This window comes from Patella vulgata, chromosome 2 (genome assembly GCF_932274485.2).
Source record: "Patella vulgata chromosome 2, xgPatVulg1.2, whole genome shotgun sequence".
In the NCBI taxonomy this organism is placed as follows: domain Eukaryota; kingdom Metazoa; phylum Mollusca; class Gastropoda; family Patellidae; genus Patella; species Patella vulgata.
Window position 1 is genome coordinate 7,823,088 of NC_065880.2, and position 24,933 is coordinate 7,848,020.

General features: G+C 36.2%; 1 protein-coding gene across 1 annotated transcript in view; it reads left to right on the forward strand.

Moving 5' to 3' along the window:
• Nucleotides 1-23,296, forward strand: part of LOC126809966 (E3 ubiquitin-protein ligase RNF213) — a 70,269-nt gene extending 46,973 nt beyond the window's left edge. The window contains exons 36-50 of the mRNA XM_050534844.2: nt 730-883; nt 1,943-2,114; nt 2,796-2,881; nt 3,289-3,346; nt 3,820-4,031; nt 5,347-5,488; nt 6,235-6,312; nt 10,489-10,684; nt 11,521-11,659; nt 12,617-12,709; nt 15,169-15,243; nt 15,993-16,184; nt 17,047-17,136; nt 18,802-18,995; nt 19,537-23,296. Of these exons, the coding sequence (XP_050390801.2) occupies nt 730-883; nt 1,943-2,114; nt 2,796-2,881; nt 3,289-3,346; nt 3,820-4,031; nt 5,347-5,488; nt 6,235-6,312; nt 10,489-10,684; nt 11,521-11,659; nt 12,617-12,709; nt 15,169-15,243; nt 15,993-16,184; nt 17,047-17,136; nt 18,802-18,995; nt 19,537-19,717 (2,062 nt within the window). The 3' untranslated portion in view covers nt 19,718-23,296. The remainder of the gene's footprint in view (nt 1-729; nt 884-1,942; nt 2,115-2,795; nt 2,882-3,288; nt 3,347-3,819; nt 4,032-5,346; nt 5,489-6,234; nt 6,313-10,488; nt 10,685-11,520; nt 11,660-12,616; nt 12,710-15,168; nt 15,244-15,992; nt 16,185-17,046; nt 17,137-18,801; nt 18,996-19,536) is intronic.
• The last annotated feature ends 1,637 nt before the right edge of the window (nt 23,297-24,933 follow it).

Here is a 24,933-nt window from a genome sequence, read left to right on the forward strand (position 1 = left end):
TTAAATTTCAGAGTCAGCTAAGTTATAAATCTATTTAAGAGCCATCTTGGCATCAGATTGGCAGTTCCTTGACGACCGGCGGAAGTCGTAGTAGAGCCATGATGTAGTGGGTTCTAAACGTCTAGCCAACGCTGGTTAGACGTATTCTAGCTTAGCGTGGAAATGTTGATTTTATATATATATATATATATATATATATATATATATATATATATATATATATATGTAGAACTAATGTATCCAGGCTTGATTTAAAACTGAAGAAACCGTACTCTTGTTCCTGTGATCTTGTTTTGTTAATCATACGGTATTTTGAGACTGATAAAAAAAAGTACAGAATGTAAGAAGCTGGAGAGACATTTAAAGTGTCCCAAATAATAGAGAATTAGAACAATATCCACCAAGGAGAAAACTAGGCGATCAGCAGACTGTCCTGAGATATGTAGCAGAGAGTGTGGCCCGCTTTCCAAGTCTCACAGACGGCCTATTGCTACAACACTACTATTTTTACCAAATACAAATAAAAATGAAACAGATAATGGATTGCACTTCACTGATGTCCTGGAATTTGGTTTTATTGTTCTCTCTGGGAAAAACCATGGACCTTGCTACCCAATCCAAACTATAATCTCTCGTTCATTGACAGCTTATTTGGCAACATAATGTTTGTATAATGAATATGTTTTATCTTGGTCATTTTCACCCAATTAGTTTTCTGACTTAATTTAGACATGATAGATCAAAGACGGGTCATATCCTGGGTCAAGCAGATCAGCGTCCATTAGAAGCCATTCCAGAAAGATCTATGTCACCATCTGTTTGTGCTATTATACGAATGATGACTCATATGTCAATGATGTTGGGAGCCAAACAAAATCCAGAGGTTAGTAGGTTTAAATTGATAGTTCATATGAGGAATTAGATAAATCCCCTAAAATTAAACCAAACACGACGTTTACACCATTCTCAATCAAATAGAAGCAAATTTATTATTGGGTTTTAAGTCCACGATGGACATACTAATGCTCGTAAACGCCTAGTAAACATCAACACCAAGTATGAACGTTCGTGACAACTAATAAATTTTACGCCATCTGATGAATTTGTGAAGTAATTTTTCAGGCTAAATAAAAGTTGTGTGGCGTATCAATCGGGTTAAAACACAGATCCTATTTCGGTTCCTTTTTCTAGTTCAAAATTTCGTTTTACTTGTCTTTACTACACTTGGATCTGGAAGAGTTGTTATTTAACTCGTGTTCTGAATGGTGTCAGGGATAAGCCAATGAAACGGTCTGTCACGGCGAGCTTTAGGCGTGTTTTGCACGGAACTGTGGGTAATCCACTAGTAACATCAATGCTGATTGGTTAATCAAATATCTGACATCATAGGGTCATAAGTCGGTCTTTTAACCCCTGGCGTGACCTATCGTTAGATCGTCATGTAGTGTAGGCCATCGAAAGTATAAAAAAACGAAACGAAATATAGATCTGTATTTGAATCAGATTGTTCCAAACAATATTCAAAAATGTTTTAGGGAATGGTTGTGTGAAGAACATAGGAATAAACAAATTCTCGACATTTTAAGCCTCGCTAGCTATGGAAATTAACATGGTCTAACTAAATGTCGGCTTCATATTAATCCCCATTAAATCCGTTCGTTCGTTCGTTACTAGAGTTTTACGTCCACTTCCACCTGCGGTGATATCGTAGACAAACCATTAAATCCATTCAACAATAGTTTTTATATTAGCTTATTTTTTTAAACACGAGTCTACGGTGATTTGAAGGGCTTAATAATCTTGTCCTGGTATATGAATATAATTTGAACACGTTTCCACCAGGATATAATCTAACTATGTTCTATGATTTATTGTCAAGAATGGATATGTTAATGAATTATGAAATATTTTCAGACCGTGTTATTATAATATATTTTAACAGGGTGTAGCAAATTTGATTAATCCACCAATTAATGAAGATGTTGAAGTTTACTTTACATGTCATTTGCAAAAAGATGTAGCTGTGCTACAGAAGGCACTACAAAAGAGTTCAGATGATGTTTATCTGCTGATTCATCTTATTTGTCAACACCTGTTATATAATTTACCAACAGGTATTATATTAAATAAGTAGATATATATTCATTACTGTTTTATTAGGATGGCCTACTAGACATAATAGAAGCTGTATATGCCTTGCAATCAGCACTAAGTTGCTATAGCTGTCCTTTAATTTCTCTAGATTTTTATTAAATTTAAAAGTTGCAGAATGTCATATTTTAACAACCCTCCTACCCCCCGATTCCTATTACGCTTTAGAGAGCCTTCTTGCAACTCAACCATGGTCACAATTATCGACTTAAGTGATATGACACAAGTAGAACAGCTTAACATGAACAGTCTGTTTCGTCCTTTTTAATCATATTTAAATAAACTAAAAATGGTTTCTCGTTGTTTCTATTGCCACTTCCGACTTCGGTGACAAATTGATCGTCGGTCCATGAATCGCCTAAAACTTGTTCATGTCATGAAAATATCCTTAATAATAGTTCCTTCAATCGAACAACACTCTTCTCTTTCACAAATTCTTCCGAAATAATAGCAAGAAGGTCCGAATGATTGGCACCAGATTGAAAATCGTTCTGCACCGCCGCAAAATGGTCTGAGGTGCGTCAATGTTGTCAAAGGTGACGTCATTATAATAAAAAGTGAGAGGATTGGTCTCTGACGGAAAGACAAGGCTACAGAAATATCAAGGAACTATATAACATAAACAGTACAAATTGTATTTGTAGGTGGCGGAATTCATTTGTTGGACACCAAAGAAAGTAGAAAGAACTGGGAAGATGAAGTATCAGCAATTATATCCCAAATTCTGCAGGTATAAATATTTGTGTACATGAAGTTGTAATTTTTATTTTTAATTATTTAATAAACTTCATAATAACACAACTTTATGGATTTACTACTTCTTAGTTTATTACATGCAACGTTTCAATACTCTTACAGGTATCTTTATCAAGCAATGATCAATAATGAATAACAACCTTACATTTATAGTACATCCATGAGTAAAAACAATATAACAATCAAAACATAACATTAATTAAGATTTACAACAACAACTTCAAAACGTAGCCTAAGTAAATCAGTACTTGTTCTTCCACAAGTATGTGTTATATTTCATTTTCCTTTCGGATAAGCTGTAGTGTTGACGTATTCCACGGCCTTACGTGAATATCTGATAAATATATTAATGGATTAAATCTATATTGATTTATATTACAGAGTATGGAAGGCAGACTGGCCAATGCTAATCAAACGATTGTGGAAAATAGCAGTTCAGGTAAGAATATAGTCAGTGATCATAGTTTGTCCGTATATACCAGACATCTCGACCTGTAAATATCAGACCACCAATATACTGAATCAAACATCACGGTATCAGATATTAATACCCACCTTTAACCTGTCACTCTGTCGGTTCGTCAATAATTGTTATATGAACACGATAACGACTGAAGTTTTTAACGGATTTGTTTTCTAATTTGGTCGGAAACATGAGGACTTGAAATCTGTACACTACGTGGCCCCATCTACTCGTTCACAATTTCTGTCATTTTGTATATTGTTCTAAAACATGCCGAAATCGTGTAAGTCATCTAGAGAAGATGTATTATGCATAGTTATTGCCCATCATAATGTTGCTGGTTACCTATGACAAATCCAAGTGGGACAACAATTCTGGACTGTTCGGACTTGGATGCTGTGGACGTATATCATGTAACTGGATTAATATAATTTTATTCATATTTTAAGATGAAAGTAATCTTCTCAAAATACTGTATGAAGTGGACAGTCCAGCAGAAAATACGGGTTTACAAAACCTTGAAACTAATCCTATTCTTTGGCGATACAGAGAGAGGATAACCGTGGAACATTTCTTGAGACAATTCCAACTTAAAGTTATAGATCAAGACAATCAACGTGATGCACAAACCTTCCAGTTGATTCGATTATTCATGCAAGAAGTAAGACTATTACGTGATAATATTACTTTGTTTAACATACGTTTAAGAGTTATCAGTATTGTTATTTATAAAATTTTAAGTAGCTCTAAAATTAATGTTGTTTTGGTCATGAAAAATAACCATATTTAATACTAATATTTTTGCAGTTAATTCCATGTAAACATTTGGAATTTGAGGCCTTTTTACGTGAGAGTATATTGCTGTGACCCTATATGTTGTTTTGAAATATGGAACCCTGTCTTACTGAAACGATGTTGTCCAGGTCGGGGTGTTTGAAAACAATTAATAAACCACTCTATAGCTCACATTTGTGATCCGATTTTGGTGAAACTGAAAATATGTTTATATCACAACGGTCGATTTTGGATCGGATCATTTTCTAACGCCATGGACTTTTGCCTCTGATTTTACGAAAACATAGAGTTCACAATTTCTATGTCATGCTCATTCCACTACAGTTGCAAATGAGTTCGAATTTCCGTCAAAATGGACTGAAATGTGCCAAAATCTCCCAAGGAAAGTTTTTATTGACTGATTCCTTTGGCCGAGTGTATCACAAATATCAAGATAGTCATCACGTTTGAAAATATTTCTTCAGATGATTGTAACATGTTAAGCTATTTGTGGTTATATAAAGATTCAGATGATCGAAATGTTAAAAAAAGACCAAGAAATATCTAGGACTTGGCATTGCAGTCTTAGGGGAGAGACCGACTATACATCAGGAACTGTTTCAATGGCATTTAGTAATTGAACTGGAGTATACAGGTCATAATTCCATTGCTTGATAATGACCATATAGAAGTCTAGTGGAAATGTACTAAGCAGTAATTGTATTCCATAGAATTGTAACCTGTATATATAACAGGAAGTTTACTCAGGACTTTTTAAACCAAACGTCGGGTTCAAGAAGGGTAAATCTGGATTTGTAACCAGGCTGCTCTGAGACCCACCACCTTTTTTGATACCCCCTCCCCCGCGCCATCCAAATGGTACCTAAACACCCACCCTGATGGTGCCCAAAGCACCCACACACCTCCAAGTCGATGCCCAGTCACGTTCGTTTCCGTTACCATCGAGGACATGACATCGTGTTAGAGTAGTACTAAAAGTACATTTTGAAACCTTATTCAAAGCCTCATGTCTGGCAGAATATCTGTCTTACAAACCTACTGGTGAAGCATATTTTGTGTTTACTGGCAAAACTATCTATCATATTTAATATTATACCATGTATAAAATAAACTAAGTACCCACAATCTAAAGCTTTAGAAAAAATTGTGAAGTCCTATAGTTCTTAAATTTTTAATTTCAGAAATATTGTTTACAAGTCTTGCAGTTTTTACCAGATATAATAAAACTACAGTATACTCTTGTGATGACATTCTGTCGCAAGGTGGACAGGAGCGGAGCTAAACGTTTAACTATAGGAACTGTTTTAAACGAATGTTTTGGTGGTAAGAACAACTTCACTTTAGTAGGTGTATGATACCGTAACTCTGTCGGTCAGCCGTTCTGTCCGTCTTCTGCAGACAACCCCATTTTACAATCGACTTGTGGGCGGGATATGGGCCATGAAACACAATAGTACAAACACTTTTCGTCTGCAGCGTTCAGCGATAGTCCGTTCCAGAGTAAGGAATGTGGAAGGATGAATCCTATTGATTTTCAAATTTGATGTTATACAGTGGGATCGGAGGGGATGAACGTTGTTGATTTCAGCAATCTATAACCTACCGTTTGAGAGAACTATTACATTCACTGGTTTTGGAGGTTTCAAGTGCCCTTATCACTTTTGGTCAACATCTATATGCTTATGTGCTGTGAAACACTGGGTTATTAGCGGAAGAACTCTATTCAGTGCCACATGAACATTTGTTCCGGCCCCCACCCCACTTCATGTGAGCAGAGTCTTTTCCATATGTTAATGTTAAGGATTGGGGTCATCAGAGAACGCGACCTACCATTCCATTGTTACACGCCCCTCTTCGAAAAACATTATTAATGTTTTAATGGAGTTACTTCCCCTCTACTTTTGGTGAACACACTGGTGACGTTACAGAGACTACGGTTTTTAATGGATTTTGTCCCAAGTTGGTGTGAAGAATTGGAGATGGTCGCATTTTCAGTTCAGTGAGTTGTCTTCAGTGGATTATGACTAGAAATACAATCATATCTGATCTATGTTCTTTTTATGTTTCAGGCAATGATGAGATTCGTTTGCAATTTGAAAATCTTATTCGTACCTGGGAAACTCTCAAGGAAAAACTTATTTCTCATGGTAAGTGATGCTTAGGTTGTGTTGGGTTTGCCTTACAATGTTTTTTTTTTCACGCCAACATGAAATATAGTCGTATATTATCGCCACTCCTGTTGTCCACATTTGGCGCTTATCCGGTTGACTTAAATGTTTATGATCACGATAAAGTGTTACACAGCGACAAATTTTATAGACGCTTGTTACAAATATGAAATAATATTTTTTTTAATGCCGTTACAAATTGTTATATATATGGGGTCGATAATAACTACCCTAATTAAAATATAAACAACAATAAAAAAAATCAACACCGATTAACTGTGATACAATAAACAAAAGTCTAAAAAGAAAATTAAAGAACAAACCACTAATTTAAGAGTTATACATACACAAGGGTTTTTTTTTGTTCACACCGCTATGTCTCACACGATCACATAATACAACTTCTTCTAATAGTGAGGGGTCACGTGGCTAAGTGGGTAAGACGCTGGCTCGCTAGCCTGGAGGTCGGGTGTTCGATCCCTGTATTGGCCGAGAAAGTTCATCCAGATTTTCCGGCGTAGTTCCCCCTTGTCAGTGATGCAGGACGGCGGGCCTGACAAGGACAGCTGTGTAGTCCTTCGGATGAGACGAAAAACAGAGGTCCCGTGTATACATATACGTAAAAGATCCCTTGGCAGTTGGAATTCGATATAAGAGTAGGCCGTAGTGCCGCTGTCCGGGCAAAATTTCCCTCATAGCACACTGTATGGCGTATGCCCGTTTTCACGAGCCCAGTTCGGAGCAGAAAAGTAGGACGTTAAACGCCATTCATTTGTTTAAGAATTGAATTAAACTGTTGAATTCGTGTACGATATTTTTACATCAAGGTCCCGTGTATACATATACGTAAAAGATCCCTTGGCAGTTGGAATTCGATATAAGAGTAGGCCGAAGTGCCGCTGCACGGGCAAAATTTCCCTCATAGCACACTGTATGGCATATGCCCGTCTTCATTAGCCCAGTATAGGAGCAGAACAGTAGGACGTTAAACCCCATTTCATTTCATTTCTTCTAATAGTCACACCCACGAATTATTGAAATCACATATAGCATGAATTCTTGTAAAGTTCCACACGCGAGTTATTAAAATCACACACATAATAAAAACTATTCTGAGATTCAGACACTCGAGTTATTGGAATCACTTATAATACAAACTATTCTAATTTTTACATACGCGAGTTCTTTGAATCACATAAATAATACAAATTATTCTAATATTCACAAACTGTAGGGAAAGTACGAATTATTTCCCTCTTCTTTATTCACTACATCATTCTTGTGGCTAACTGTTTCCCGTAATGGCGAGGGGTCTTTATTTTCTCTGCTTAGTGTAGATCCACTATTTTCATTTTTTGCCACCATTGGCATTGTTATTGTCCGGTAGTCTCTTCTTTTTCCATACCGTCTGGCCGAACGGTGTGTTATGACATGTGCTATGAAGAATATTATAACTGGCACCCTTGCCCATGTTGTATCATCTGCTTATCATATCATGGAGTGAACTTAATTAATAGTTAATCAAATTAGCAAGTGGAGCAGACTTTAGATAACGATATTTACATTATTATTTAACATTAAAAAATTGAAAAATAGAAGATCATATTGTTTTACCTCAAGATAAAGAATAATGAATGATCTGAACATATTTCACCAATCTTAAATAAGATATTTTGGAAAGAGTCTATCAAAGTTAACAGTGGTTTTATCTCTATAATATTTAAACAAAACACAAAACAAGACATCACATTCGCCTTTAATTCCGAGCACGACCCTCCTGGGGGTAAAACCAATCCCACCTTATAGGAATTTCACATAAAACTTTTCCCGTAAAATATCGGGGCATCCCAATTTCATATTATTGGGGTTAAACAAATAAAATCTCTCCCATAACATATCGGGGAATCCCATAAAACTCGGGTCAAATATATATATATATATATATATATATATATATATATATATATATATATATATATATATATATATAACAAAAAAATATAAGAGATAAAACCGTTAATACCGTGTGAATGCTTATGAGTTATATCTCTCAATTAGGATACTCTTTACTCAATTCTAGTTAAACAACCACAAAACATTTTACTTATCAATATAAACCCGTTAATATTTCATTAATAATAATGTTTAGAGCCAAAATATGTGTTCAAAACAAACAATTATAATTTATAATCTTTTAAAAACAACACGACCTATCCGAAACAAATAGATGCACCCCTAAGCTTTTTTTCAGTCATGTCTCTACAAATAGGTATGTTCTGTTCCACGGCTCGCCTTATACGCGACATACTTAATTTTTGAGCAGTGACAACAGTAAAAAAGGTCACATTGATATATAATTGTGAGCCAATTAATAAATTGGTCAGGTTTCCAGAAAATATTTAAAACAATTTGAGTTACCGCTTATTTCTTCAGTAAAATTATTAAACATAGCACTATCGTCAGGATTAAACGTGGCCATGGTAGGATTCAGAAAAGACTTACCTCTTAATAATAATATCTGTGATCGTCTAGTGGTTTAGGACTTCAAACTGGTTTAACATCTTATAATACTTTTATTCTGCTTCTTACATATCAAGTACAAACATCTTAATATTAAAGATCCCATTACTAACTTGTACTGAAGGAGCCATGTCCTAGCTGATCACAAATGTGCCAACTCCAAGACGCTCTCCTTCGTTCCGTCTCGCCTAGCCTCCTCTCTGCCGATGTCGTTTCTATTCTGGGTTTATAAACCCTTCAAGACAAAGGATATTATTAGACACCTGGCTACTGCATCATATAAGATTTAACATTCAATACAGTTTGCTTATCAGGCAAAGTAAGTTAAATAAAACACAGGCCAGCCACAAGTTGATGTTACATAATGACTTATGAGTGCCAGCAGGACCACCAGGGTTGTCGATAGCGGACAGGTTGATATTTCACGTGTCACGATGGCACGAAGCGTCTATAACATCTGTCGCTATGTAACAAAAGTAAGGAACCAGTAATTTGTCGAACTTCTAGTGAGGTAAATTTTATTATTCTATTAATCAGATAAGTACTTCGTGGATTACTATTCTTGATCAGATTTGGGTGTATTATTTAAATGTCCACATTACATGAAAAAGAATAAATGGCTGTTCAACAGGGCATATGTCCTTTACTTTACTTTACTTTTTATATATCTGTCAAATTTGGGTTCATGTTGTCAGAAACATTTCTATTTTGTATTATCTGTGTAAACTCATTGTGGATTGTATCCAAGAAATCTTTGGCGCTAGGTAAACGCTTTGCATTTTTAATGATATTTTACTATTCGTTATTCCATTAATTAAAACATCTTCTTTGCATCCAGTCAAAAATAAAATATCATCAGTTCTTTATATTACTTCAATTGTTAACTTTAAGAAATTAAATCAGCGATTATATTTAAACCTGAAACATTAAAACACGTTTCTCGTGTATTATATTATATTAACGCAATTACTGCCTTTGATATCACCATCAGATTCAAATCATATTGCCTTAATATTTAATAATTTAAAATTTTGTCAACCTTTTTGCATCAAAATGTGGTGTGTGAAGTCAGGCTTGCGTGGATGGACGACGACGCGCGCTCACCGATTCGAGGTAGAGGTGGCCGAAACGCAGAGGGTAGGTCCAACGGCGAGGAATGCCGCAGTGAGCGTTCCAATATTTTAAAAAAAAACCAATAGACGCAATAAAACAACGCAATAGTCCCGAAATAACTTAATTTGTGTCCAGTGGGCATTAAACCCCGCGTCTAATGAATGAGAAGATGAATCCATTCACGTTGTGTATATTCAGTGTCCCGCGACCAGGATGAACCCGGTTTAATTTCAGCGATCTATAAGTTTGTATTGCAGAGATATTTATTTGTTAAAAAAAGCATGTGAACCTGATTTGATCCACGCTTTGTGTGACTTTTTTCCTAGTTAATTGTTGTGATACTGTCCTCAAATACCTAATATAAGAAGTAGGATCTTTTAAAAGATTGCAATAAGAACGACAGACTGTCATTGCGGAATGCCTTATTTGTAGCTCCATGCAAAATAGTTTTGCCTGTATGTGAGATAACTTTCATAAGATCAAATTATCAGACAAATAAGCATGGTATGTGTTGAATTTCAGTGTGCCATCTCAGGGATGGAGGCAGACTTGTAATTCCAGATGAATTCCACAATATGAAGATGGACAAGTCAACAAAGCTAGACTTTATATTGCCATCTGTCAAAGGCCCAGGAGTCTGTTCATATATCATGACTGAATACTTACTTCGTAAACATAACAGCTGTTTAGAAAGTTATTGTTTACTAACTAACCAGAGGTATGCAGTTTTAGTTTATTATTTATAGCCTATTCATCTATACATCTAGCAATAATATGTTACATAATGTGAGCTACAGTGATTAGATATCAATTGTTCTGTAACCTGCTATGTGATTATAGTGAGAAGTTCTTTTGTTCAGTATCATTAATGAATGTACTATTATCATTCACCATATTTAGTATAAATTGTGTTTAGATTTTGGATATAGAAGAGATGAGCTTTGGTTGCTCACCAGAGAAGGGTTTCTCATATATTTAGTATACCATTGTATATGTTAGAATAAAATGTTGAATCCAGATCATATTTTATTTCTGTAAACCCAAACTATGTTATAAATATTGAATCACTTGCCTAATTCCTGTAAATAATTGACCAAGCTTATGCAATAACTGTTACTCCCAGAAATAAACCAGAGTATGTACACGAAGCAATCCATATATTACATTTACATGTATATAGATGTACATGTTGGCGCTGACAATGCCCTTGAATGGGTTGAAAAATAAACCTTCAATTTTATTACATTTTATGTGTGTTGAAAAATATATATCTATCTAATTTTTTTTAAAAAATATGTCATAGTGTACATATAACTCATTTTGTCAACAACTTTGGCTTTAAGACAGAAGTAAACTTAGTGAATATATTGTCTTCTGTTTACCAGTAAAAAGATAAAGCGAAAATGAAAATGAATTATATCTGGCTCAATTACCAATTTAGATTTGGTTTGTAAAGAAATGAAAATACAAAGGTCTGATTCTTAAATTAAGTTTGATTTACAAGACTTATGATGACACACACTTACTTGCACATTTTGTCCTTTTTTTAAAAAGATTTGAAGATGTTCCAGTCGTTGAAATAAAGGACATTAGTTCTTACCATTTGATAGCTTTCCACCTGGAAAAGGATATTCTACCATTAGTTCTCAGTAACTGCAATTATTCATTTCAACTTGATAAATCCGAACCCGAGGTTAGATATACTTTATTTTTAATTCATTCATAGAATAATATTTAAAGGAACACCTCCACATATCACGGGGTCCTCGAACAATAGCCTATTTTACATTCCTTGAAAATTACAACTCAAAACATTGAGACAGAACCGATTTTAAGAGTTGCACAACGCTTTTAGCAGTTTCGATTATTCGATACAATTGCCAACATTGCCAAGAGCCTATTTAAAACGCTGATCACAACTGAGCTTCGGGATAAGAGGAAATATTAGTCTCCCCTAGCAAAACTCTGTAACCTCGATATATAAAATTATTGATTCTTATAATAACTTGCGATATATTCCCCATTTGGAAAGGGGTAGGTATAATGGGAAATATTTAGTGGTATGATAAGCATCGGATGGGGGGAGGTGTATCCGTTTCGTCACTACAGCTTTGGATGGACTGTAAAAAAGACCAAATGGATATCTGTATTCTGCATGTTTATCATTAAATAATGCACACAGTTATAAAGCTTAAATCATCGGTTGAGACGTGTTCGGTCGTATTATCTCGAGCGCTCGACCTAGTATCTCGCGGGCTCGACTTAATTATCTCCAGCGCCCGACTTAGTATCTCAGTCACCCTACTTATGACTTAAAGGGCCAATCCCGATAATATTTTGGAGAATAAAACTGCTTAATTTTGTGTTAAAATCCCATAAAATACTCTACCTTAGGGTCGAGCAACTAACTCAACATATGTGATACGTTTTCAAACAAGGAATTTTGACGTTCACGTCCAAACATCTCAATATTTTGAGCTGAAATTTTGAGACAAGGTAAATACACCATTCCTCTATATTTTGGCGCTTATATTTCATACGTACTCCGACTTTTATTTTTGATACTCTGTTCAAATCGGGAAATTCCCTTTAAAGCGATTAAGTAAAGAAAGATTTGAGGTGTGTACCAAAAGCTCTATTTTTTTTAAAGGAGATCTATGATTTTGGTGGATTTGAAAATCAATTAAAGGACACTGTATTCACTCGTAAATCCCGTATTAAAACAGAAGGTCATATTATACCAGTAAGTATATTATATATTCAAACTTAGTATATTTTTAAAAAATAAAATTATAAACAATAGACGCAATTAATTCCACTGAAAATGACATAAGTTATAAATAGCCAAAATAACTATTAAGAGAATTAAACTATACACAGTCTAAAATTGAACATTATACCTGAGTTCACGGCTAAGATAGATTTTGACAGAAATGAAATGAAATGGGGTTTAACGTCCTACAAATAGATTTTGACACTTAGTTGCAAAGCATTATGGAGCATAGTGTTTGACTAACATACCTTTTCTGATTTGGCTTCATACGGTATGTAAACTATACAAGAATGCCTAATTGGATATTATTGTGTCAAATTCTATTGTCACCATGGGTCGGAAACGTGCGAACAACAAACAAATCGAATATCGATGATTCTAGAAAACGGTCCGCCATTTGTTTCATTACCGTTTCCAAAATCCGTCCAGAACGACAAGTCCGATTGTAAGCATATACAAATGAAATTGATATTTCTATTATCCTGTCAACGATGAGATCCACGGTGGCTAAGTGGGTAAGACGCTGACTCGCTAAGCTGGAGGTCGGGTGTTCGATCCCTGCATTGGCCGAGAAAGTTCATTGTGATTTTCCAACGTGGTTTCCTCATAGCACACAATATGGCGTATGCTCACTCTCATTAGCCCAGTCGGAGCAGAACAGTGGGACGTTAAACCCCCATTTCATTTCATTTCCTATCAGGGATTCAGATTCTGATAAAGAAAACTGAAAAATTGTCAATCCTTGGATGAGATTTGACATGATATGCTGGAAGTCACCAAAATGAAAACTGATCGTAATAAATCACTGTATATATGGTATAAACCGTAACTGTTTAAAAATAGGCCATCTAAGAATTAAAATGGTTGTGTGTTGTCTTGTTTATTGCACATTTCTGGCACATAAAATATTCCGGTTGGTGGAAAAAACGACCTTTTTTGTAAATATAAAGAATGTGGCGACACTTCGGGACTAATTCTTATGAATTTGTATACCCGTCGATGCAAAAGTTCTTAATTGTGAATCCATATCGATTTAAAATTTAAAAAGGATCAAATATTATCCAACGTGTGACATATCATGTATGTCTCAGTCGTGATCAGTCTCAGTCATGAAAAGCCCAATTATTTATATTGTAACAGTTCTACTTGCATATCAGCCTTCTAAATGATTTGATTGGCCTTTTTGGAAGTTGCATGACGTGGTCTATTTCCGAATAGGATAATAGATGCCATTTCTCTTGGGAGGGCTTACTTAATTGAACAATAGTGAGATCATAATCCCTTATATAAACGATCGAATTTCGTTTCGGTGAGCGTACATGTTTTTATAAGGCTTATAAGGACAAGAATTTTTTTTTTTTCGGTCTATACGATTACGGAAATCTACATGGAATCAAAATCGTCTAAATTTGCTATTCTAATTCCGGAGAATTTTAACTCCGGTATAAATTTGTTGTTCAATTTATGGAATATTTTGTACACCAGGGTCACGCAATTAGTTTTTCTGCAATATTGGGTATAATAAAATCGCGAGTCATGACGTAACGTTATGTAAAAATATTTGGTCCAATTTGGAGCTCTGTTTAACGCGTAATGATATTGTTACGCAGTTAGCTATTGGTTGTTAATCGGACTATTAACCAGTCATAATTTGGAACAGAAATTTGCTATTAGGTATAATGAAACAAAACACTGCGAGGAGTATGATTCGGAGTCGATTTACAGCTCAACGATAATTCCTTTGACTTTAAATAGTTGTTATGAGACCCTATGGGGATATAAGTATGTTCCAAAAGAACTATACACAAGAAGAATCGACTGTCACGTCGAGATGAGCGAGAGAGAACGATTAACGTCCACTCGACACAAACTAGGTCATTTCGGGACTAACATATCGTTCATTTTTATTTTTTGAATAATTCGCCTGCGCGTAGTCGTCTTTTGCACTAGGATGGACAGGCGACCCTACTCCTTGTCACGTACAACTGGGGAATCGAAACCACGCCAGTTCACTCAATGACAGACCTTATGGTACAACGCGCACGCGCTAACCATTCGCCCCCCCCCCCCCCGCAATAAGAGACTGTTATAAAAATAAAACAAGTCCGTGAATTCCCGTCTATTTATTAATTCGGTCTGTACTTCTACGCCTTAGGCAATAATTATAGTTTATTCAGTAAGCTTTATTTTATTATTTTTGTGACAACAACTTCTGTCTCCGCCGCATGGAATGCAAATCATGGTTTCAAAACAACTTTTCAACTTCAACAGAATTCTCAGAATGCTGAAGATTGAACGTGTATCAGTTATTTCTCTCACACGATACTAGATCTTTGTACGATCTGAGAAATATCTGTCCGTGTTTATATCCACAATTCTAACCCTAACCCTTCAGAATAGAACTGCAAATATTTTTTTTTTTGTTTCAGATTGATGCTATGTTGTTTAAAGCAGATTCCAGTAATGCTGTTGTATTTAGTGCTTTAAGAAATAAAATTCCACAGGTAATAACACCTAAAGTTCCAGAACTTAAAAGGTGTTCAAGGTCATGAGGGGAAGACACCCAGAGTTATGGTTCATGGTCACTTCGACTATTCTTGTAGGCTGAAGTTATCCCGTTTCTGATAATTACTGGCAGGTTTAAACAATACAGTGTAAACTAAATGTTGGCAATGGGAATAATTATGTCTGATGATTACTTAATGGGTTGTTATTCTTGATCAGTTTTTATTGTCTTGTGAATGCTCACATTACCTACAAAAGAAAAATAATATGTGACTGTCTGGTAACCCATCTGTTTCATTTTGGTTATGAGATGGTTTATCAAACAGATACTATTTCGTTTCGTTTTTTATAGTTCAAAATTTTGTTTTATTTGTCTTTACTACGCTAGGATCTGGAAGAGTTGGTATCTTTGACGTGTTCTGAATGATGTGAGGGAATAGCTAATGAAACGGTCTGTTACGGCGAGCTTTATGCGTGTTTTGCACGGAACTGTGGGTAATCCACGAGTAACATCAATGCTGATCGGTTAATCAAATTTCTGACGTCATCGGTCAAAAGCTGCTCGTATGACCTTTGACGCGACCTATCGCTACAACATGTTAGATCTTCATGTAGTGCAGACCATCGAAAGTATAGAAAAACGAAACGGAATATAATTCTGTATTTTAATTTGATTGATGGTTTATGAACTTTATGTAAAATTGACATTTTAAAATAAAGCATGATAATGGTATGTTCACAAATTCAGGTATCGCTGAAACTGGTATTAAAACATCAATTATGTGAAGAAATACAGAAGTTACCTGATATATGTGATTCCCTCAACAATTTAGATATTGCTAACTCCTTCTTAAAATCTCTTGGAGGTGATCCAGAAGCTAATTTACATCAATTCATGTCGGGCACTCTGAAGATGAAAACAACAATATTTTCTCAAACAGTACGTTTTATTTATTGAAAACATTACCACACATAGAAAGAGTGTTGTTTAAGATTTGGGGGTCATGGTGGATAAACGCTGATGGCTCGCTAGTCTGGAGGTCCGGGGTTCGATCCCCGCATTGGCCAAGAAAGTTCATCCAGATATTCCGGCAGGACGGGGGGGCCTGACAAAGGCAGCTGTCTAGTCGTTCGAATGGGACGAAAAACCGAGGTCTGTACACATTGGCCTGTACGTAAAAGATCCCTTGACAGTTGGAATTCGATATAAGAGTAGGCCGTAGTGCCGCTGTCCGGGCAAAGTTTTCCTCATAGCACACTGTATGGCGTATGCCCGTTTTCACGAGCCCAGTTCGGAGCAGAAAAGTAGGACGTTAAACGCCATTCATTTGTTTAAGAATTGAATTAAACTGTTGAATTCGTGTACAATATTTTACAGCATCAAGGATGCTAATGTGATTATATTCTCTTGCCAGTTATATCAGTTATAAAGTAACGATGTGTGATTCTCGCATTTTTCGAAAAATATCAAATTTCTTGCGGCCCGACGCTTATGTGTGTACTCACATATATTATTCAACATTTAACTCAGAAAACTAAATCAAAACATAAGAACAAGATAGTCTCTCGCAGGTGGATGGGGGGGGGGGGGTCAATGAAATTTAAAACAGACGCGTCAATTTAGTTCACGGCAAACAAAGATGGCAACCGTCTTGTTACATAGGAAGCGACATCGTTCGATGAAATTTTCAGTTCGTCATTTATTCTTTGTAAATACTGAACGAAATCAGAATGGGATTTATCCAGTAAGTTGCAATATTGTAGTTGATTTAATCGTAGATATTATTTAAATATTTTTATAGGCAAGAAATGAATGCCAGTTTAAACATCTCCAATGTTTGTGGTTGACATTGTCATTTGAAAAAGACAAAAGATTGGCAGCAAGCAATAAGGTAAATAAAATGTATATTAAGAAAGAAAAGTGAAATCGGACCAAAACTGACTGACAAAATGGCCGCCCCTCGTACGCAAAATTGTGTAAACATCTGGTATATCAAGGTTGTGGACCCTCTGGAGGTCAAAATGTTGATCCGATTTTGATGAAACTTGAAAGACATGTTTATAACCCCAAGAGCATTGTTCTTTTCGATATTCGCGCATATCGGATTGTAACTTCCTGAATTATGGCCCTTGATTGTACGAAAAATCGCATTTTAGATTGTGGTCCTTGTAGTGGTCACTAATTTTATCCAATTTAAAAAAAAACGTGTGGATATATAACCGTTACACACTAGTGATGGTTGAGTTCGAATTTGTTGAAAATCTGACTAAAACTACTGGACAAAAGGCAGGCCCTCGTACTCAAATAGTGTGAAAAATATGGTATTTCAAGGCTGTGGACTCTCTAGAGGCCACAATTTTTATCCGATTTTGGTGAAACTTTTAAATTTATGTTTATATCACAAAGATCTTGGTTCCGTTTGATAATCGCGCATAACCGAACGTAACCGTTCGAAAAATCGCGTTTTTAGCTTGTGGGTTCACTAGAGGTCACAATTTTTATCCGATATTTAAAAAAAACTTTAAATACCATTACCATAATGAAGGTTTAATTCGAATTTCGGGAAAATCGAAAAGAAACTGTCCAACAAACTGGGCGCTCTTTGTACGCAAATTGTGTAAAAGTATGTAATACAAAGTTTGTGGACCCTCTAGAGGTCACAGTTTTTATCCGATATTCATGAAACTTAAAATATATCTTTATATCCCGAAAATCTCACTCCCTGTTGATATTTGCGCATTTCGGACCATACCTTTCTGGATTATGGCCCCTGGTTGTGCGAAAAATCGCTTCTGTTTTAGTTTGTTCTCTATCCATCTCTTGCAAAATGTGGGCGTATCTTGCCTAGCAACCGCTGAAGTTTTGCATTTTATCGGATGTGGTCTGCTACGGCTGAGGTCTGGTTAGATTGTTTAGGTTGGTGTTGACTAAGTCTTCCCTCAATGTATAGCTACAGACTTGATAGATGAGTCCTATAGGTGACGATGGTTTTGTTGACTTACATTTGCTTGGATGTTAATGGCCAAATGGTTAGCACGTGCGTACTGTATCATAAGGCCTGTCATTGAGTCAACTGGCGTGGTTTCGAATCCCCGGTTGTACGTCAGAAGGAGTAAGGTCGCCTGTGCAACCTCGTGGGTTTTCTACGGGTCCTCCGGTTTCCTCCCACTGCTAAAGACCCCTACGCGCAAGCGAATTATTGAAATAAAATTGAACCATGTTTGTGCTGAGTGGACGTTAAACCCCATCTCTCTCTCTCTCTCACACTCTCTCTCTCTCTCAGCTTGGATGATATTCCTTTTGGTCGGTAAATTTACGTAATATATTTAAATGGTTTCCCTATAGATTAATGGTTATTACAAGTAGTTACGTGTTTTTGTATACCAACCTTCTGTATATGATTTGCTTGATAACGTTGATAGAACACTGGACGAAACGTCTCTTTAATTAAAGTAGAAATAGTCTTCCTTATCATGTTGTTGTGTTTAATGTTGGCTTAGTGTTGATTTTTTAGAAGCACCACAATGAGCGTTAATATTAATTTATATTTGTTTAGGAGTCGTTTGTAGATTTAGATGATGAAGTAAAGAAGGAGATAGAAGACAATGATGCTGAATATTTCCGTCAAACATATCAGCAATATGGTGTAGACAAATTGAATGTTTTATTACATGTTATTTATGACTCTATCTTACTTCGTATTGCACAAACTAAAGATCCCGAAGATGATGTTGATTATCGAGCAATGAGGTAATTCAGAATTATACATTGTTACACTTCTTATTTAATTTAGTTCATATAGCTTTTAGGAGTATATGTGTCTATTTTGTCCGCAGTACTTGTGAAAGCACAAGTTTGTTGTTTTAATTGGATTGTTTGCCAGCTCCTATAGATAGAAACTCAAAGTCAAACATATATAGATTGTGTCCAGAAACACTGCACCTATCACCAAAAGAATTGTAAACGCTCAGCTGGAATCCTATTGAAACACGAATTTTATGCTTAGTTATTGCCCCTGTAAACTTCAAAGCACATTTCTAAACTGCGATGAATCTAATAATAATACGACATCGCATGCCCTTGTTACGAGAATATTCCCGAAAAAGAATTTGACAAAAACATTAGGAAAATTTTCAAATATAAACACAAAGATCATTCTAGAGACTTAGAAAGTCCTGCTGTATACCTAAATTCAACTTTTGAAGTAAACACATATTTAATATTATATTGAACAAATATCCATAGCTATATAATCATTTATGACATCATTTGTTTATTATTTGTGTTTTAGGTTACGAGATATATTAATAGGTGAATTTGATTCACCACCGTATACAGAACCTCCAACAGAACTCATACAATTAAACATAGAAATGTTTAATGACTGGCCAGAGAGCGTTTTAGGATCACAGGCTATACAAGTATGGAAATTACTTCTTGAGGTTTACATGAAGAAAGAACGAGAATTATAATACTATATTATATAGAAAAATTTGTATTTTTAATATGAATTGTTTTGTTTTAAGCGTTTTCATACATTTTTACTTTAAAACTATGTTTGTATGTATTAATTTGCATAGTAGGTATGTTACAGATGTTGTATAAAATATCACCGTTTATTTATTAAACTTTAAACCATTTACAAACACACTCACCTTTTCTTTTTTAAATTTAATATATTTTAATTTGTGTACATTATTTTTTAATCGAAACTTTTCTATAAAAATACAATTTCAAGAATTTTTCAACTTGCGTGCAAACCTAAAATTATCTTGATATACAATCCACCAATGACTTTCAAAAAACATTAAATAATCCATATCCAAATACATATTGATTCCAGGACCTGTGATGTCTAACCGCCAAGATAATAGGTCTTTTTGATAGTCTTCAAACATTTATTTAAAACTAAGGCCTTTTTTTTAAATGTAGCTTCGCTTGATGTTATTGTTCTTCTGTAGAGCAGTGTTTATAAAACAGAAAGACATTTTTGATAATCGATGTTAAATATTAAACATTTTTACCACTTTAATTGTTAATCATAATGATTTTATTTTGACATTTTTCTACTAGTTTTTATCTGCTTATGCCATTCTAGTGTTGGCATCCATGAATGTCCGTAGGTCCGTCAAGAATTGCGTTGTAAACAGTTTTAAACAGGTTATTTTATTTTTTTAAAAATTGGGTGCAAAACATTGGGGTCATTATAGGACGAACCATATCGATATTCAGTTCCCCCACCGCTGTTTCCATATAATTTCTTATTTCGATCAAATGATATAGATCTTAACAGTTTGTTTCCAAACAGGGGCGGATTGGGGCCGAGAACCGGCCCGGGCTCCCGTGTCAGAGCGGCCCCTTTTACTGACCGCGGAAAATTGTGAAAAATGAACCCCAAATATGCGATCTGATTATAATCTCTGTCAAATAATATATCTCATAAATCGATTAATTTAGGCCAAAACCCCGACCTGCAATTAATTTACAACCATCAACCTGTGAAACTATCATATCGTCATATTATTAATTAACGTATTATCATTGTATCGTCAAGAGTCAAGAGAATTTAACTGGTTAAAAAATGGGACTAGTTGAGAAAATTTTGAATATTTGATTAACCAGTTAGTAATGGATAAGTAGGAATATTTTCATTGAAAAATGTCCCATTTTTGTTGCCGGGAGCGCTAGTTGATTCCTCCTATGATGAGGGAGCCACGGTGGCTGGGTGGTTAAGACGCGGACTCGCTAGACTGGAGGTCGGGTGTTCGATCCCTGCATTGGCCGAGAAAGTTCATCTGGATTTTCCGACGTGGTTTCCCCTTGTCAGTGATGCAGGACAGAGGGCCTGACAAGGACAGCTGTCTAGTCATTCGGATGAGACGAAAAACCGAGGTCCCGTGTATACATTAGAATGGCAGTTGGAATTCGATATAAGAGTAGGCGATAGTGCCGCTGCCCGGGCAAAATTTCCCCCATAGCACACTGTGGCGTATGCCCGTCTTCATTAGCCCAGTATAGGAGCAGAACAGTAGGACGTTAAACCCCATTTCATTTCATTTCATTTCCTCCTGTGATGGAAGGCCACGAGACACATTGGTACAGAGTGACTAAAGTGAAATTCACGACAGCTGCTTTTTTGAATTTTGGATTTGTTCTGCCAGGTAAATTATTTTACCTTGACTCCAAACTTGACATTTCTGGCGTATCCGCACAAACAGGGTGCAGGTGACGTAATAATTAGTAAATTTGCGGTTTTTATTTCTGTGACGGTTTTATATCGAAAAACCGAAATATCGCCCAGCTCTACTGTGGTCCTGGACGGACGAACCCTATCGATATTCTGTTTTGAACGACCTTTTAGTATTCCACAGTTACCCTTCCGTTTTCCGAATACATTGTAAACTCGATAGAGAAGATTTTTTCTCAAATATGCTGTGAAGCATTCGGGATATGAGGACGAACCCTATCGATTATTCAGCATTTCGCCACACTCTATTCCGAAAATCATGTGAACGCGATAGAGACTACAGCTTTGGTGTGAAGCCTTGGGTCATGCCGATATAAATCCTATCGATTTACAGCGTTCTGGAGTAACCCTTGGTTTCGAAAACATTATGAATTTGATAGAGGCTTCAGTTTTGAATGGATTGTTTTCCAATTTGGCGTAAAAGATTATGACTGTGAGACGATGAATCCTATTACTTTTCAAATTTAGTGTGAAGCATTCGGATCGAAGATAAATAACCATGTTGATTTTCAGCAATCTAGGAGTTTCTGTTCCAAAATTATATTATGTGTCCAGAAAACCCTGTGAACATAATTACGATCATCTGTTTCTTGAAGACATAAATGATCCTTTTCAAATTTGGTCAGTTCGGGTATGTACATGACTGTCTGTGTTTTGTTAAACATAGCTGCTGCGTGGGTGTATCTCAGGGTTTTGAGTGGCACTCGATCGTTATATCTGATATCACATGAATATAGTATAATGTATGAATATAGTATAATGTGTAGGTTGTCACCTTTATTGTGATATATATTAATGTAATTACATGTAACTCAGTAATTTTTATCCTGTGCAAACCGAAGGTAGCGGCGATATTGAAATCTGCCCATTCGTCCTGCCGTCTTCGGGATATCTTTATGAGACGGCACGCACATCAACCTTTCCGTTTTCGTGAATCCCTGATACTTTTGGGTTCACTTTATAAATACACTTCTAGTATTTGGTAGTTGATTACACCTATAACACAGAGATTAGCAATCTCTATACCTTCTAGAACACGTCAAAGGGCGCTGAATCTTGATAACTGAGTATTATTGTTCAAGTTTTATGTTTTGCTTATTTCTTTACTATAAAGTTTTTATAAAATACAATTGATCTATTTTGTTATTATTGATCAAAAGGTTTCTGTGACTCATGGTTGCGTAGGGTTCCATAATATAAAGATAACAGCCAATTTTAATGGAGAAATATATTTCAGTGAACAGAATCGGTTAACTATGTGAGCTCTTAGAACCAATTATTCAAGCCTCGAGCAACCTCCTGTAGCTATGTTACCGGGTATACATTTTCAAAGAAATATTAATGGCCACAGTAGGCACCATTTCGGTCACTTCCTGTGAGCGGTTTCAAGCACATCAGGTTACCACATTATTATTTCATGTGGCCCGCCTGAAGATCGCAAAAATCAACCGATTCCAGTGGAACTTACGATCATAATAATGTAAATATTTAAGGGACGACTGTTGACCATACAATAATAAACCGATTTCTCTGAAATCTATAGATTATGATAACATTAATATATATCTCAGAGTAGACTACCACCCCACCCCCACCCTGCTCAGCTACATAATTTCTTTTGTAAATCAACCCTTTTTATGGGAAAAGTGTGCTTTATCCTTTATCGTCAGATGTGGGACAGGATGGGCACTCAAAGCACGAGATAATGATATAGACATTATGTGATATCACAATTAATGCTTTGCATCCATGAAATTGAATCACAATGTCATTGTATTAATTCATAATAAAAATTGACGTCAAACGAGGTGTTGAATTTCTCTATTTAAAAAGCTCAATGTGTAAGTATATACGCCAAAATGACGATAGAGACCATGCGGGAGAGGGGGGGGGGGATACATTGTCTCAGAAACCTTGCAAACTCCCTCCTGCAACAATTCCTGGATCCGCCCCTGAGTAACGTTCAAATATTGAACCATGTTAATAATGAGATAATGGCGGAATGCTTGATAAATCATGTCACCCTTATGATTTGTGACGAACCCGTCAGAACAAGACCCATTACTACTTCGACGTCGATGAGGCTCTTGTGCTAGAAACACCGATGTGGACGCGTTATCCCCTTAGTAGGCGGCTAGTCACGATGAAGTCTCGGTGTGAAGGGAAGAATTTCCGTGTGTAGTATGGAGAGAATGATCCTAATGTGGACTTCCAATGACCGAACAGCCAGCTTTTCCCGAGAACCACACTGTGTCACGTGTCTTCAAGAACCACCATCATGTATTAAACTTTAGTCCAGGCAGTTGCTGCAATATAAAGGTCGACCACGGTTTATGGTCGGTCTAGACGTATATTATCACCTAAAAAAAGTCCCAGTCAGGAAATCCGTGTCCAAATGGGTCAAATTAACAAATATCCAATATGGCCACCAGTTTTGACTGGAAAATGCCAATTTTATATCCATTTATCATAATATTTATCATAAAATTCGAATTTTACAAAACCACATTTGGTGTCATATATACGTTTTGGAGGCAGCTGATTCCATTTTCGACACATTTTTCATCTTGGTAATTAACTGGTTCCCCTAGGTTAAAATATGTGGAAATCCCATTGGAGATTTGAGGAATAAGAGTAGTGGCATTCATCAAGCATCAACTAAATTTCATTTAGACGATCTGGCCGATCACTGCTCACTACGGAAGCAGCGTAGCAGGCATGACGAAAGGGGTCACTCTCAGTCCACTGTGGGCGCAGCGTGTCCAATTTCGATCACCAACCTCAAAAATAGAGCCAAGATGGCCGAACCTATTGTCAAAGCACGTGACGATATAATGATTCAAATGTTGAGACACAGATGGATGCAGTATCGCCCGTTTGTCAGATATGCAGTGCACTATTTGATAATGAACTGCCCACCGTCATTCCGAAAATGACGGAAAAATAACGTAAAATTGGAGGCCGACAATAATGATCCAATTAAGATCCCTGGTTTAAGTTCAATAATGAGCGAAGATACCAATTTCAATGACAAAGAATTTAGGACAGAGTAAAACCTGGTGTAAAATCATGACTAAGTTTGACAATAAGCCAAGGGCGTGCTGGGGCCTCTGAATGAGGCTAGGCAGACCAGAGTTAGGGCATCTTGGGGGAGGGGGTAGGATTGGGAAAATTGGAGCTCTGTGGCGCATGGTAGAAGCATTTTGACGTCTATGTGAGCCATGACATACCAGGAGGCTTTGCCCCCCCCACCCCCTGCAAAAAGTTTCGCACCCACACCCACCCCCTGTGAAAAAATTGTCAACCATAAATACAAAATACATTGTCCGTCAATTTTACAGCACCCCCGAGAACATTTCCCGCCCCTCGTTACGGCCCTGGGACCTCGCAAGTGAGATAGCCTAGGGCCTCTCGTCATCTAAATGGGACTCTGAGGTGGTG